Genomic DNA, 17679 nt, shown 5'->3' on the forward strand with positions numbered 1-17679 from the left:
TAAACCACCTAGTTCAGAGCTTAATTCATACTTAGCCAGTCAAAAGGAGCTGGCACCTGCCTCGTCACTAGAAGCCACTAATGCCTTAGCCTTCACAGCAATTCTTAAGCAAGGATATATATTTTAGAGCATGGATTCTAGAGGCCAGGGCAGACAATATGCTTGAAATTTAGAGATGCATTGAAGATTTCATTCACAAACCCTTATGTAAGAGTTTTACTGCAGCACAAAAACCAAAAAAACTGGGTAGATGGCAAATGTCTATCCAAGCCCCAAGTCAGCTGCACCCAGAGAATGCCCCCACTGTGAAGTCTCATAACATGATTTAGACAATGGTTATTACACAAGGAAATCAAGTGGAATTAAGGGCAGTTATAGACGCCTGAGTCTGAAATAACTTGTTATTCCTTTGCAAAAGAAGACATGAGAACCAATGAGTATTTTTAAGAGGGCGTCTATCCTTGTAACTTTCCTTAGGAAAGGTATTGTATCAGATACTCATAGAAACTCCACAATTTTCTTTACAGATATCCAGAGGGACTGCTCTTCCCCGGCTCAAACTCATCCCAGGCAAATACCCATCTCACTACTTCTTTCACCAGCGTGATGCTGACATTCCTTTCATTGCCAGCTTTCCCAGTCCTATTCAAACAGCCTTTCACCTCTTCAGCTGAGCAACTGGAAAATTAGCAAAAGGAGGAGCAAAAGAAACCCCTTTCTTGGCAGTTAGCTCTTTCACACCTCATTAAGCTACAATCTGAAAGAAAATTAAAAAAAAGTTTTAAAAATTGCAACTCGATGGCATTGATACAGACAAATTTCCCAGTATCATTAAAAAAATGATTCACACAATGCCAGAGTGCAGTGTTCACACCATGCATAAACCCCGCTAATTATGAAAATAATTATCAATATGTATAGCACTGTTATCACCACAGCAACCTGTTAAGTTTCATGCTGTGACTTGTTATGGGAGATCCTGTACGAAAGGCACGTGCTTGCTGTGTAGGATCCGTCACGTCTGAAGGAAGACCCTGCCACGACACTTCTTTTGAAGCACAAAACCCAGCACGGCTCAAGTATCATCACTTTTTTTTTTTTTTTTGCTGTTGTTCAGGACGAGGATGAAATGAAGCCCTTTCAGCAAACCCATCCCAGAGCCCATGGCACTGTGATTCGGAACAAAACAGTGGGTCGGGTACCACAGCAATGTAAAAATTACTTGCCCGAAGGAGCGATCGCCTAGGAGGGAGCTGAGATAACAGGCTTCACTGCTTTTACTCCTTTGACCAGTCTTCCAGCTCCCAGATGAAATGAGCTCCTTAAGCAGCACACCATTGTTCTCAAACTGTTTCCGAGGCTGATGCTGAAGGCAGTGTGTAACAACCTCCACTTTGGAAGCCTCTTTTGTTACTTTTTCCACTACTACATCTTGGTTTGGAGACAACAAACCGAGTGATGTAGTTCAGCCTGTCTTCTGTCCTGCATTCTGCCTTTGAAAATCCTCTCTGTGTAATTAAGTGAAATTCTTTTAAAGTGATCTTCAAATTAGGAATTAGCTTCAACACTGTTCATGAGAATTTTTGCAGGTATCTCTTTACAGCACACGTATGGAATGAGCTGGAATAAGCCACACACCCACAAAACCTGGGATAGTTTCTGGCACTGGCCCACGTTAATGAGATGCCGGGAAGGTTTTATACTTGATTTGGGCAAATGGGTTGGGCCATGTAATTTTCCTCTACTTAATAATTTTATCAGAACTTTGGGATTCTTCCTTGTTTTTGAAAGGATGACACGGACAGCAAAAGAAAATGACTGTGAGACTGTGGTTCACTGAGCACTGATACCATCGTCCCGGTCTGATTGCAATCAGAAGGCTTGATTATGCTGCATACATTTCTTGCACTTACTACACACAGAGAAGCATTTTACTGTGAAGAAAAACGTGATGCCCTTGTTCAGCATAATCTGTCAAGAACCATCTCTGTGCATGGCGTGGTGCAGAGCTGCACAGCACTCCCTGATGTGGCATGGGCTCCAGGAATGCTCTGTGATTGCAGACCTGAGATACAGCTCTGACCTGTATTGGCAGACTGGACCTTGGCTAACGTGGCTAGACAGCTTTAGGACGTGATGTAGCTCACTGATAAGCAGGTATCCCTGCTTATCACTCATTGTGTACATATATGTATATATACACACATAAGTAATATTTATAACTGCACATAAATATTCATGTGCATATACTCAAACACAGAGTGAATTCCTATATCCAGTTCTCATAGTTATTCCCTTTGTTATCACCAAGTAAAAAAAATCTACCTGCATTTTGTTCCATTGAAGACAGACAGATATTTTCCTGGCTAAGGTCTACATTGCAAGCACCATCAGAAGTTTTCTTATAAAGAATTCGTACGTTCTCTACAGTATTTTAAAACGTGCATTTACTCTTTCCTGTGCATGAAGCGTGTAATTATGACACAAAGTGAGCTGGCATAATAGTCTTGCATCCCAGAATAGCTGTTTTCACAGATTATCTTTGCCAGAAACGGGGCCAGATTAAAAGAGGAAGGGAAGGAGAACAAAAATATTTATCTTTGCATCTTTCCACTTAAAAGTATCAAGTTCTATGAAGACATTATTGTTCCAACTAGGGCAGTCTTCTGAGGTTATACATAGCTTTGAGAGGACTGTGTTAATTGCTGGCACTACAGCAACACTCAAACTAGGAACAGTTTGGGATGCAAGATACTCAACAGTCCAAGAGAAACAATTCACAAAATATATCTGGCATGTTGATTTATTAATGTCGTTTAGCAGAGAACACATTTAATGACCTAAGAGATAAGGGGCTGCTGTTTGCTTTGGTCATTACCTTTTCTCTTTTAGACACAGAAAGGACATGGAAGCAGGGCATGCTCTTTGGCTGCCTTTGGCAGCAGTAGCCATTGCTATCCCATACTGAGTCTCAGAGAAGAATAAAGGATTTACCCACAAAGCAGACACACCTGAGCTGGCTCTGCCAGCGCTCAGCCCGGGATGGAACTGTGGGGAAACTGAGGCAAAGCCCAACCGCATGGGAAGAGCCGCCTGGCATGTGGGTGACACACTTGCTTCGTCTCCACTGTGCAAGGAATCCCCCCCCCACTCCTTGTTGCAACCCCCTTCTCTACGTGCAAGCAGACTAAATATGAAACAATGGGGAGAGTACAATAGCTAGCTCATGTGGCTTTTTTTAAAGGAGAACTTACAGATCGTTGTAGACAAGGCCATAAATCTGCGCTGTGCTGTGGTGGTAGATTCCTCTCAGGATAATTAGAAGCAGGATCACCACGAAAGCTGGGAGCCCCCAACTCAAAAGGAAGTAAAGCAGATAGCGCCGCTCTGTGTGCTCATCATTCATCACCAGGACGTACCAGAAATTAACAGCCTGAAGAACAATGCAGATCATTAATGGGTAGACTTGGTGGACGATCAGCTGTCCCAAAGAAACAAACCACTCTGGAAGTCATACCCCAGCTCTGTCCCAGCACATGTATATATATGAACATTTTTCAACATAAGTATTTTGTTCTCATTTTCTTCTCTTCAGTAATCAAAAGGAACTGATTATAAAATAAATATGCTTATTTATATAACTGTTAGGCTTGGAATTAAGTGTATCAGAGAGAAAGGGACACCCTCTTTAGTAGAAAGCAATTTTTCTGCAGTGCAAAAATAGCTTTCTGGTGCAAAAAATAACTTTCCTCTTATATTTCCATACCTTCACAGAAAAGACAGACATACAACATTGCTAAATCTCATCAGTATTGAATCTTTTTATGATTGTTCAGCTCTGTGTCTCTTCTTGTAGGAAATGCACTAAACTACTTCAAATGGTCTCTCTGTGATCTAGTTCTGAGCTCACCAATACAACAAAGATATGGAGTGAGTCCAGCAGAGGACCACAAAGATGATTAATAGACTGGAGCATCTCTCCTATAAGGAGAAGCTGAGAGCTAGCACTGTTCAGCCTGGAGAAGAAGAGGTTCAGGGGATCTTATCCATGTGTATAAGTACTTGATGGGAGGGAGCGATGAGGAGGGAGCAATGAGAAGGAAGCCAGACTGCCATCAGTGGTGCCCAATGGCAGGACAAGAGGCTGTGGGCAGAAATTAATACAGAAGACATTCCATATGAACACACACCAAAAAGCTTTTTTTACTGATGGGCCAAATTCTTGAGAGAGGTTGTGGAATCTCCATCAAAACCTAACTGAACCTGGTCCTGGGAAACATGCCCCAGCTGACCCTGCTTGAGTCAGGCTGTTGGACTGGATAGTCTCAAGATGCCCCTGCAACTTCAATGGTTTTGTGACTCTGTGTAATATTTGCAAATGGCTTTGAGACAAGAACACACATAAGTGAATGTAAATTCACATGCATCTCTACAACAATCTGTGTCTTCTTATGGTCAACTCATCATGAAATAGAGTAACTAAGAACTTAACAACATGTTTGAAATTAATCACAGAATCATTTAGGTTGAAAAAAACTTTTAAGATCATCAAGTCCAACTGTTATCCCAGCACTGCCAAGCCCACCACTACCCCATATCCCTGTGCACCACATCTATATGGCCTCTAAACCCCTCCAGGTACAGTGACTCTGCCACTGCCCTGGGCTGATGGTTCCAGTGCTTCACAGCCTTTTTGGGGAAGAGATTTTTCTTACTATCCAACTAAATGTCCTCAGGCACAACTTGATGATGTTTGCTCTTTTCTATAACTTGTTACTCAGCAGAAGAGGCCCATCTGGCCACAGCCTCCTTGCAGGGAACTGTAGAGAGCCATCAAGTCTCCCCTCAGCCTCCTCCAGGCTGAACAGCCTCAGGTCCCTCAGCCACTCCCCAACACACTTGTGCCCCAGACCCTTCATCAGTTTCACTGCAAGCTCTTTAAAAAACTGGTACTGTCAGTAAGGAAACCCTTCAAGTAAAACAAATTACTGAGTTTTTTGCTTGGATCTTTGCATTTTCTTTGAAAAAGCAATATTAGAAATGCTTTCCAGTATGCTAAATATTTTGTTACACACATCTATACACCCTACTAATTCTTATACCTAAACTGTACATAATACATTTTACTAAATATTTCTTCACTTCCTCTCCTTCAGATGTATTATACCAGCTATAGCTCTGTATGTCATATGACTAATTTTGGCCTTTTAAGATGGAGTGAATGAAAGATTAACTTTGTCTTTCTCTGTCTAGAAGGCATCTAATTCAAGCTGGTCCCTCTTGACAGTCATCAGTGACAGACGTCTTCAGGCACTGATTGATCCTTATCCAATCATACTCATCTCTTTGCACTGTCTATACAGAGATTTCACAGAATCACAGGATCGTAGGGGTTGGAAGGGACCTCCAGAGATCATCAGGTCCAACCTCTCCTGCCAAAGCAGGGTCCCTAGGACAGGTCACACAGGTCGGCGTCCAGATGGATCTGCAATCTCTCCAGAGAAGGAGACTCCACACCCCCCTGGGCAGCCTGTCCCAGGGCTCCCTCACCAGGAAGCAGTTCTTCCCCAGATTAGTGTGGAACTCCCTGTGCTCCAACTTGAGCCCATCGCCCCTTGTCCTGTCCCCACATCCCACTGAGAAGAGGCTGCCCATGTCCCCCTGCGTCCCACACTTGAGATATTTATAAACCTTAGTAAGATCCCCTCTTAGCCTTCTTTTTCTCAAGGCTGAACAGCCCCAGTTCTTTCAGCCTATCCTCATAGATTGCATACAAAAATGACAATCTATAAGCTAAATTCAGAGATGTCTGTTGTTAGTATGGCCAAAACCCATATACTGTGGCAAGACAATTGCAAAGTGATCATCTGTGTTTGTGAAATTTTGCAGCCAAGGGTTTGCCTACCAGTTTGTTCAGCCGGGCTGAATTTGCACAATCAAGTACGTAATTAGTGGTTTGTGGATTCCTTATGTAAGTCTCATCAGTTAATTATCTCTTTTTTTTTTTTTTCCCCCTCTGTGATTTATATGGTGTGAATATACAATATTTGGTATCATGAATCATAAAGGATGTTGCATATGCCAGCAACTTGTTTAAAAAAAATTAAATATTATTTTAGTAAGCACTTTAAATGCTCCCCCAGAGAATGACATTTTATAAATATGTCCAGTGTGTGTAATTATAATAATTATATAGTAATTATTATGGCATTTATTGTTTTAATTTGGTGATTGGTTCTGTGTGAACAAAGGCAAAGATTGTTTTCCTTAAAAGAACACAGGGAAACCCTACCATATAATTGTAGCTGTCCTGTGTAGCTTGAAAGAACACAGAAAAACTATTAATTCCATTGTTGGACATTCACAGGAAGAAAACATTAAACAGATGAAAATGGTATTTGGAAAACAAATCCACAGTTTGTGAAATTATTTTCCCTAGTTACTGCTTGTCCTTTTCTCTCTCAACTTTTGCAGGGGATTGAGAATCCAGTCAAGATTCTGTTTGTCACCTCACCCAAATAAACACTTTCACATCACACGCCCTTGTAGTCCTGACTAGTCTGTGCTTCCCTGCGAGCATTTCCAGGCAGCGAAATCCTCGAACTGATTTATGCCATCGTGCTCGGGGACTGTTGGTTCTACTAATTCTGACAAGCCAGGGAACATTGTTCTCAGTCATCCAACTGAGGCTGCTTTCAAAGAAGTTGTACCTCATGTCCTTTGCTTAACCATATTTACCTATCTCACCTCATTTATCACACAAGAACACTTTAACACCAGCGCTGCCGCAAAGATGTAAGGGGCTCTGGGTAGCTCACCATTTCCAGCACAGTGAGTGTTTCTACCTGGCTAAGCCCTTCTCTTCAACCCCTTCTGATGTTCTACAATTTAATCAATGAAATGCAAATAGGAGGTTAATTTTAGCAAATTCTTCTCGGTTGCTGTGCCGTGGCAATACCCAGTACCACAGAAGAATGAAATGTACAGTCCGTTTTTCCAGCTGCTCAGGTGGAGGAACAAATGCACAAGTTGTGATTGTTCTGATGCAGAATGCAAAACAATTACGAATTCAGCTAACACTCTACTGAGACAATGCAAACTGCAGTGAAGGTTTTTTTTTTTTCCTCTTAGAATGAGGCAATTAATTGAAATTACCTTCACAAAACCGGGGTGCTTTTGTTTATTTCTTTATTTATTCATTCATTTATCTTCCATGATAATCAGTGGGTATCCAGTAAATATGAGCTGCAAAACACTTCAAACAAAATCCTTCCCAGCTGAGGGGCAAAACTTCTATTTCCCTTCTTCCTTCATTTTAGGAATGGCCACGGCTTTCATTTCTAGAATGGTTGTGTGCTTTCATATAACTCCTTTTTCAAAGCTGCTGGGATGCCCAAAAGTCATTCTTAAAAGTAATTCCTAAACCTAGTGCAAGGTAACTGCTTTTCTTACAATTCAGCAATAAATTGATAGAAAACTTGAAGATACACTAGCTCCACAAAGGAGGAGGATACAGGTATGGGTGTCCACAGACTCACAGCATTCACTCTGGTTTGCATACTGAACTGTCACTTTGGCTGTTGATTTACTCCACTGTAGCAATGGCTCAAAACAGTACAGACTCCACCTTTCCCCACAGTCTTAGTCTCTGGCAGGATTGGAGATTGAAAAATACACATTTTTTTATTTTTGCCTCAGTGACCAAGATGGGATCTGTCTACAAAGATGATTAAGGGCCTAGAGCATTTTGGAAAAAGAATTAGAACATGAAGCTATAGATTTTGTTGCTGTAACTACTATTAAAATATGATACAACTCTAAGTAAAATTACTGTACTAGCAATATGCTGAAGATGGAAAGATTAGGACAGAGATGAAAGGAAGTTTAGAAAGTGAAGATCTTTGATCTGGACTATGGAATTGAGCCTGTAAGGTTCCAACTGCACTACTGAATTTGTTTTTCTGTGTATTTGTATTGCCTGGAAACATTGCACACAATCATTTGGTCACTTAGAGTTGGACATGCTGGATGTTGAGATCCCACGTATCTGCAGGTATCTGCAGTCTGCTTGTACTTCTCACCTTCACCCATGTCTGTACACAGGGGTCAAGACCAACCCTAGCAGATCAGAATGATCCAGCAAAAGCTCTATGCTGTACATCCTCACAGAGGGCAGAGTGGATGCAGGAGTAATACAGAATCTATCTGCCTATTTCTGCTGTTTTCCAGACCAGTATTTAAGTCTGATTTAAGTGCAACCCTGTCTTCCATATCAAGGCATGCATATTAAGTATACCATGCTGAGACATAAGACTATTTCCAGGGCTTTTACATCTGCCATTTAGACAGAAAGTAGCACCCAGACTTCCCATGTCATGGGAAAAAACCCAAACCCATGTTGGTTTGGGTTTTTTTCTCTTAGATTCACAAACTTTGCTAATATTATTACAGGGACAGATTCAAGCACAGAGATGCCCCCAGGACTCCTGCAGTGCTCCGTTTCAGGTGGCTTCTTTCCAATCTTAGGATTATTCACAACTGCAGACCCACACCTACAAAAAGAAGCAACCCCTTCACAGTGAGTGTTAGTCCTGGCAGCTCTTGCCAGCTCATCACTCAGCAGGCTATAAAGGATTCCCTCTTAAGCCTCTTTGTCCCCTTGGATTTACATGAAGAGTCTTCACAACCAAGCCACTAAATGCAATGGCACATGCAATTTCTTAGGACCTGGTCAAAGTCTACTCCAATAAAAATAACAATGGATTTCAGCTGCAGACATGGAAATGACCACACATTCTATGATTCTATGATTCTATGAGTCATTCATTCTATGATTCTATGGACTAAAGCTAAAGGAGGGAAGGTTTAGATTAGATATTAGGGGGAAGTTTTTTACAGAAAGAGTGGTGAGGGGCTGGAACAGGCTGCCCAGAGAGGGGGTGGATGCCCCATCCCTGGGGGTGTTCAAGGCCAGGTTGGATGGGGCCCTGGGCAGCCTTGTGTAGCTCCAGGCCTGGAGGTTGGTGTCCCTGCCTGTGGCAGGGGGGTTGGAGCTCTATTATCCTTGGGGTCCCTTCCAACCCAGACCATTCTATGATTCTATGATTCTATAATTAACAGTCCTATGATTATTTTTTCTTTTGTCACTGTGATTAATCCTTGGAAGAGCAAGCAGGAAATCCTCTTGCTACTTAACGTAAGGTAACACTGACAGAGTGGGAAGATGAAAACTATCAAACACCAAGCCATCAAAAACAAGATATCCCAAGTAAAGCAGCAATTTAAAAGCATTAATTTGTCCAAATCAGTAACCGTTCAAGAGATCTGAAGTGACTTAGAAGTGAGGAAGAGTAAAATTCACAGGTGACAAAGTAATTTAGGTTAATTACCTAAAAGAAAGATGTAAGCCAAGCTAGGTGAATGAGAGGTACAGCAGAAAAATGTCTACACTGAGAGAGTAGAAAGTAGCATAGCATCCACGGACAGGAGATAATATTTAATCCTGCTAACTGCAAGAATTTGGGAAAAACAAGAATAAAAGGGTATTAATGTCACTACAGACAGACCAGTTTTGATCTCTGTGCTCCATTTTTATGAGCAGTTGCAGCAGCAGAGTACATGACAGACCATCTACTTGCAGCTTACTAAGAACAGCGAGCGCAGCGGAGCTGCTTGGGGAGGCTGCAAGGGTTCTCAAGCTCCAGGAGCCTGACATAATCCCAGGAAAATGCCAGATACCACGTGAATGTCACCGGGAGAGAAAGTTGTATTTACATAGGGCCTAATTTGCAATTCTTGGGTTTGTATGACAACCTGCATCTTGGAGGATTTGTATAGTAATGTATGGAGCTGCATATATATATATATATATACAAAGATGTATGCTGTAACACTGTGCTATGGACAAATCCTATTAAAATAGCAGACAAATACATGTTGTAATTGACACATTAGTGCTAAATATACATCCCTGGACAAGAGCAATGTGCTGTGTTTTCTACATAACCTCACGGCTTGTTCTTTTCCCTAATTTACAACTGATACTTTTTCCATGAAAGATTTGATTGTTCATGGTCTCCCACATCAGTTCAAATTTTTTAAAATCATTTTTTTTTTACATCATTTACTGTTCTGTAAGGTGTCAAAGTCCTGGTAATATTTATGAATATCTATGCTCCTTATTTTTGAAGATGCCTTTGTTGTATTATTCAAGCCTGATGACTAAAATGCTGCCAGCTCCAAAAGCGACAATGCAGTTCGCACTCGTATTTCACCTTTCAGAGACAGCTTCAAAAGGGTAAGTAAGAAATACACAGAAAAGCTATTAGCTCAAATGAAAATAGTTCTGCAGCGTTTTGAGACGTAACTTCTTCAGGATGAAGTCAGATGTGGGAATTCTTACAGAGTTGTGATGGATGTTAGTGGAAAAAGTCTCTACAGTGTTCAAATAGTTACCCTTGCAGGGGTGGCACTCTAGGTTTAATAAAGGATGCCTAATGTAGTGCCTCTAGTAGCACTGAACTGCAGAGATACCTATACTAAGATATAACAGAAACACAGCCTAAGTATCGTTATTTTTCCAGAGGTTTTAGGGAAGGGTTGGAAAAACACTGAGAGACCAACCTGGATAAGCATCCAGCTGAACTGGCAGAGGTAAAGGTAATGGGTCACAGACGCAAGGGCAGAGCAGCTTTCCTCAGAGAGATGTTGGCTCATGTAAGCAGAGGCCAGAAATGAAATCTGCAGGGGGAAAAAAAAAAAAAGAATACATCCATACAGAAATTAAACAACAGTAATTTACTAATAATAAGAATAATAAAAAAAAAAACCCAACCCCAAAACCCAAAGAAACAGAAAACCAAAACAGAGGAACCCCAAACCTCTGTAAGTAAATTATACGCTCGGTTACCATTCCAGAGCCTGAGGAGAAATACCTTGGGCATTTGACATTCACTCAGAAGAAGTGATCCTTTAGCACAGTCAGCCACAAAAGTAGTTTTAAAGTTTTTGCAGACAATCCAGTACCCATTTCAAACTTACCTGGAGAGATTATAGAGAGACTTCACATTCTTTAATGCTGTTCCCCAGACCAATTGCTGAACTGAGGGTGGAGATTCCCCCCCCATAAAATAAAAGAGGTATTATCCTCTGGTTAAGGGGGCCCAGAAATGTTGTCAAGTCAACAAACTCAAGAGGCATTTTCTGCCTCTAGACTGTCAGACATGCACCAGTATTACACCCCATGGCATCAGACAGCGATACTGGACAAAAGGGAGTAAGTACTTCTTCTGTTGCTTAAGACTGAACCAGGATTTTGCACTAGTGAGGCAGATATAAGTTTTCTGACACAGACAAGCCAAATGTCAAAGGACAATAGGTTGGCCGGAGAAGTCGCCAATGCATTGTGTAAGGAACAAAGGTATTCCACCTCTGACTGCAGTGGACACTGCTGAACAACTCCAATATAGCCTGTAAAATTAAAACACAACTAGGAAACTTTTAGCTCCAGCTTCTGTGAGCTTCTTGACAGAGGAAACAGCTCTACAAGCAGACTTCATTGCAGAAGTGAAGAGGTCACATGAGAAAAGATCGCTCTACCTACTGAATGCCCGCAGTGACTGACGATTTTTCCAAGGAATAACTGCCCTTTTGACCAACAGCCCATTGCCTTAGCAATGGTAATTTGTAGACTCTGCAGGATGATTGTATAACTTATGTAAAGAGTTATGTATTTTACATTCTTTAATACAAAAATATATTTATTTAGTTAGTTTCCGGAGATGGGGCAGGGAAGAGAATTAAAGTATGTCAAGTCATTTGGCATCCGGAGGAGTGTAGCCAGCAGGTCAAAGGAGGTGATCCTCCCCCTCTACTCTGCACTGGTCAGGCCCCACCTGGAGTATTGTGTCCAGTTCTGGGCTCCCTGGGTTAAAAAGGACAGGGATCTCCTTGAGAGAGTCCAAAGAAAGGCTACAAAGATGATTAAGGGCCTGGAGCATCTCCCCTATGAGGAAAGGCTGAATAAGTTGGGACTGTTCAGCCTTGAGAAGACTAAGGGGGGACCTAACTAAAGTTTATAATTATCTGAAGCAGGGGATGCAGGGGGAATCAGCCAGCCCCTTTTCAGTGGTCTGTGGGGACAGGACAAGGGGCAATGGCTGCAAGTTGGAACACAGGAAGTTCCGCACCAACATGCAGAAGAACTTTTTCACAGGGAGGGTGGCAGAGCCCTGGGACAGGCTGCCCAGGGAGGTGGTGGAGTCTCCATCTCTGGAGATATTCAAGACCCGTCTGGACGCCTATCTGAGTGATATGAGCTGGGGAGCTGCTTTGGCAGGGGGGTTGGACCCGATGATCTCTCGAGGTCCCTTCCAACCCCTACAATTCTATGATTCTATGATTCTATATACCTGGGCATTGTATTTACAACAAAAATACATGTATGGTATTGGATAGCTCTCACGCAGCCTCATCGCTGCAAAAACAGCCTTATAAAGGTGGGGTCTGTATATTGACAGATAGACAACATTACCCCACCATGAAATAGAAGAATAAGCATGAGCAACTGGGCAACAACTGGACTAAAAGCAATTATGAGATGCCTTTCATCATCTAAGGGGAAATACACTTTTAGTATTTCACGTGGGGTTCATCAGTCTTCTGCTGGGAACTGGTGTCTACCCATGGCCACGTAACCGTTAGGTTATTAAGTGGTTAACACACAGCTTCATACAGACTGCGATTTGCCAAACACTGGTGCAGGTAAAACAAATGCCATTGTCTGGAGTGGGTTAAACACAACTGAAGTGTGTGTGCAATAGCTGCCTTCCATGAGGGCTAAGCACAAGAAATGTTTGTGTCAACAGCCCCCGCAGCACCAGCTAACTCAGAACCAGCAGTGCTCTTCCTAAACCTTGAGCAAATGCTGCTGCTTAGGAAAAATAACAACACGGCTCTGGATGGAGAGCCTTCACCTTACCTTCTCCCCTCTGTATATGTCAAGGACAGACTAGAGAGAGGGACAAAGAAGGGATGCAAACAGAAAAGCAAACTGATCGAGTGTTGGAAACACGTTTCCAGCACCTTTCTGCACCAAATGTCTCCTTGAAAGCATTTTGTGTCTGCAATGAAAGAAAATATAATTTCTAGCATTTTCCCGTGTTTCAGGAAAAAAATAATATTTGTATGATTTTCTAAGATAAAAAGAGGAGTATCTCACTATACCAAAAGTTTTCCAACCAAAAGGACACAGAGAGTCCTTTTTTTTTAGCTAAAAATGCCTATTTTTCACGGATACTGACTCTTTTTGAAGAAATAAAACAGCAATATGACTGATTTAATCACTCAGGTAGGAATTCTTTGTAATTAATAGCATTGTGGTGTTTTAGACAAAAAAAAAAGGGGTTATAAAGAGTCAAAGAAACATTTATACATTATCTTCATATATTTTCTACCTTTTTTGCGTCTTGGGCAGAAAATTGAAATGAGAATTGGGTTATAAAATAAAATTCAAACAGTTGGCCATGCCCTGAATTGCTGGGGCATGGAGACTGCAGTTCACCTGCGCTGCTCTGACAAATACCTTGGCACTTACAGCTTAAAACACAAGGCACCAAAGTTTAGCAGGAATGTGTGGAAAGCAGGTCACAGGGTAGACCTTTCCCCCATAATGCCTGACCTGGTTAGGGAACCGTACAGAAGCCCCACCTTGCTAATTAATTGTTCTTTAGACCTAACTGCCTCGTGTCTTCTGTGCTTTGCTTAATTTTTAGCTGTATAGAGCGATTTTTGGAATTACTTTAAGAAGAAAAACAGATACCATATATTGAAATAAGTTGTTCCCTCCTGGAACATTAAAAAAACACTAACCTATGTATTGGATGTGCTCCTTTTGACATCAGCTGTTCAGAGCTCTTTTTACAGAGATTGCAGGCTTTGCAACCTGCCATTAGTTCCTATGCAGAAATTATAGCATAATGCTTCTTCCTGGACTTTGTCAAGGTGATCAGTCTTGACACTAAATGCTTTAACTACAAGATAACAAGTGACTTAAGTCGCTCAAGTAGCAGACTGCTAATTTTGTTAATTTTGTGTGCGGTAGTTCTGTGCCACATTCAAAGTTATAGTGATAGTGTATCAATAACAAGGTTTCTCTTGACAAAGCTAAAAAAAATATTTAAAAAAAAAAGAGAAGAAGATAAATCAGTACACTTCTGTTCAAGAGCACAAAGATCTTTGACAAGGGTCCCATCAGACAGCTATTTATTCAATTAATCAAAAGATACTGTGGCTCTCAAACAACTACCTAGCAATTACTTGAAGGAAATTAGCACCTCTGTATTCAACCTAAATCACTGGCACCAAACTACAACTGATTGAAACCAGGAGAGCTACAAAACTGCATGTTGCTGTATGCAGGAGAGGGTTTTCTTGCTGCTGTTACCAAGCAGTACACTGTTCCAGAACATCACTCCTCCGCCTGTTAAGAGCCGCCTCCTAGTTTCCAGCCTGCGCTTATTCATGGTCAATTTATATCTGTTCGTCCTTCTGCTGGGAGCCTCTCAGGTTCAACAGGATTTCCTCCTCCTCGGGGTTTGCACGATCATGAATTCACGGAAAGCAGTAGTATTCCCCCTCAGACTTCATTTTTCAAGGTTAAATAAGCCGAGCACGGCACAGCACACCGCTTTGTTGAGATGCCTGAGGTGGGCTGGAGAGCAAAAGCAGTTTAATTCTGCAAATACAGCGCCTGCCTGGATCAACTTGTCTTATTTCTCCACATAATCCTAGGTACTGTGCTGTGAAATGTGTGCTCACAGGTGTGACAGCCTGTCCTTGTGCAAAAATCTTTGCAGGTTGCACGCCAGTTTCATCATCCTGCTCTCTACCGGTGCTGCTCAGAGTCTGCCCTTGGCGAAAACACACACTTGGGGTTGGATGGAAAAGAGCTGCAGAGGTCCCACAAGATTCTCACCCAGCAGTTTCCTTATCTCCCTATTTACCCTGCAAATATTTCTTCTGGTACACGTCAACACCTCAGTGGTCACCTGGCGCACACCGCTTTTCCTCTCAGGTCCACATGACTACCTCTTGCCACAGCGTTAAAGTTTTGCTGTCAGCTTACAAGATTCGCCCTGTTCTGGGAAATAATTCACATTTCAGTCTTCAAAGTCACTGATACCTTTCTATACGCTGCCCCACCACTACTTCACAGTGCTCCTTCACAGTTCTGCCATCACTTTCTGTTGACAAACCAGGGATTTAGGATCAGTGAAATGACTGTCTCTACTCACTGCTCTCAAATAGCTGCCTTTTCCCAGTAACCTGCCTCTTCCACATTCAAGTTTTCAGACTCATCCTCCTCCACTCTTATTTTACCACATATGTGACATACCTATTTCACTGCATTTATCAAAGGAAGCCATCAATCAGACATGCAATCCAAGTGTAGGCACACCAGAGTCGTTCTCTCCTCTTTATTTCTCCGTTTGTCTTCTGACAGAATTCTTTCTCTGAACCTTTACGTGCTTCTGAGACTGAATTACTGCAGTTGCCAAGATCACTTCCCTCTATTGAAAAATTATTTCCCAGACACAGAGCAGCACTCTGAGCTGAAGGATGTGTTACGAGCATTTGCTGCTAGCCATGCAAGGTCTCATGCCAGCATTGTCAAAATTAGTAACAGGGACCTTTTTGTTCCAGCATATGAATGCCCCTATCCTTGAGGTTCTGCTTCCACCTCAGGAGTCATAACCTTCACTCCATCCTCCTAACTCTATTCACTGTATTGCCTTTACCCCAGTCTAACCTTCTCTGAAAATGTGAGGATTTTGTTAGTTTGAAGTCATGCTTAATATTTATTCATGTGTCACTGCAAATTTTTAGCAGAAATTTTATGTTATCTTTGCTTATATAACTAAAAAAAAATCACTTGACAAAAATTCCACACAAGAAGATTGCAATATTGGCATACAATGTCATCAGCCATACGTACGTGGTGCATTCATCAATGCTGGCTGGAGGTGATGTGAGGACTTTCCAAATGTGAAATAATTTATTAAAATCTAAGTTCAGAATTAGAAGAGCTAAACTTATTGTTACTGAAATCTATAGAGGTAAAACGTTTCACATGACAGACCAGGAGGATGACAACCATGATGATGATGATGGGAATGACAGATGAACATACAAAACAAGCGATGCATAGTACAATTTCTCACCACCCAAAGCTGATGCTCAGCTAGTTCCACACCACCTCTTCCCCAGCCCTCCAGTTATATACTAAGCATGATGCCATATGGTATGGTATATCCCACTGGCCAGTCTGGGTCAGCTACCTTTGGTCTCCCCTCACCTTCTCATTGACAGGGGAGTGTGTGAAGTCCTTGAAAGTCCTTGACTGCTTGGCAACAACTAAAACATCAGTGTGTTAGCTACAGGACAAGAAGCAGTGGGCACAAACTGAAACACAGGAGGGCCCATCTGAAATCAGGAAACACTTCTGTTCTACAAAGACCTAAGTGTATCTGATGCAATAGGGTCTATATGAGTCCACCAGAAATACCAGGAAACAGAAACTTTCAGCACTGATACTGCAAATGTTCAGCTAAAATCCCTAAGAAATAAGTAAAACAAAGGGTAAAAGTAAAATAATAAACCAGTAAAGAACTACCAAACTCTGATTTACAATTTAAAGAACCACAAAAATATGTTCACATGAGGACAACAAATCTGAGAGCAACAAAATTTCCTTCAACTTGTAAGAAGTGCTGAAAAGGCAGCTTGTTGTCTTGGGTAGATCAAGAAGAGAGAGAACATCTTGCCATGCTGTAGTGAAAGAGCTGTGCAGAAGGCTAGCCCAGGGAGACACCAAAAGCACCAGGCAGGAGAACAACACACGTTTCACTCTGGCAGAGAGTTGAGTTGCTGGGGCCTGCCACATGGTGCTGGGAGTTGTGCAGTGGTGGGCCCAGTTCTGTTTAGGATCTTTATCAATGACCTAGATGAGGGGAGTAAGTTGGCAGATGACACTAAGTTAGGTGGGAGTGCTTACCTGATTGAAGGCAGGAAGGCTCTTATAGAGGGATCTGGACAGGCTGGATCATGGGCCAAGGTCCAGCATGAGTTTCAGCAAAGGTCAGCAACGAGTCCTGCACTTGGGTCATAACAACCCCAGGCAGCGCTACAGGCTTGGGGCAGAGCAGCTGGAAAGCTCCCTGGCAGAAAAGGACCTCAGGTTGTTGGTCAGCAGCTGGTTGGATATGAGCCAGGCATGTGCCCAGGTGGCCAAGAAGGCCTGTAGCAGGAATGGTGTGCCCAGCAGGACCAGGGCAGTGATAGTCCCCCTGTACTGGACACAGCTGAGGCCACCCCTTGAGTGCTGGGTTCAGGTTTGGGGCCAACACTTCCAGAAGGTCATTGAAGTGAGGGAGTGTTTCCAGAGAAGGGCAAGGGAACCCCAGTGTGATAGGGAGCAGCTGAGGGAACTGGGACTGTTCAGCCTGGAGGAGATTGAGGGGAGACCTGATAGCTCTCTGCAGCTCTCTGAAGGGAGGTTGTAGAGAGGTGGGGGCTGACCTCTTCTCTCTAGTGACAAGCAATAGGTGCATCAAGGTTTAGATTGGCTATTAGGAAAACCTTCTTTACAGAGAGGGTTGTTAGGTTTTGGAACTGGCTGCC

At 42.3% G+C, this 17679-nt stretch overlaps 1 protein-coding gene across 1 annotated transcript in view; it reads right to left on the reverse strand.

The window, feature by feature from the left end:
• ADGRV1 (adhesion G protein-coupled receptor V1) overlaps window positions 1-17679 on the reverse strand; it is a gene marked incomplete at its 5' end in the record, with an annotated part of 304575 nt that overhangs the window by 91685 nt on the left and 195211 nt on the right. Inside the window, 2 exons of the mRNA XM_084279017.1 lie at window positions 3255-3433; window positions 10624-10740. Coding sequence (XP_084135143.1) covers window positions 3255-3433; window positions 10624-10740 — 296 coding nt within the window. The remainder of the gene's footprint in view (window positions 1-3254; window positions 3434-10623; window positions 10741-17679) is intronic.

The sequence above is a fragment of the Gallinula chloropus genome (genome assembly GCF_964237585.1).
Source record: "Gallinula chloropus genome assembly, chromosome: Z".
NCBI classification, from domain to species: Eukaryota; Metazoa; Chordata; class Aves; order Gruiformes; family Rallidae; genus Gallinula; species Gallinula chloropus.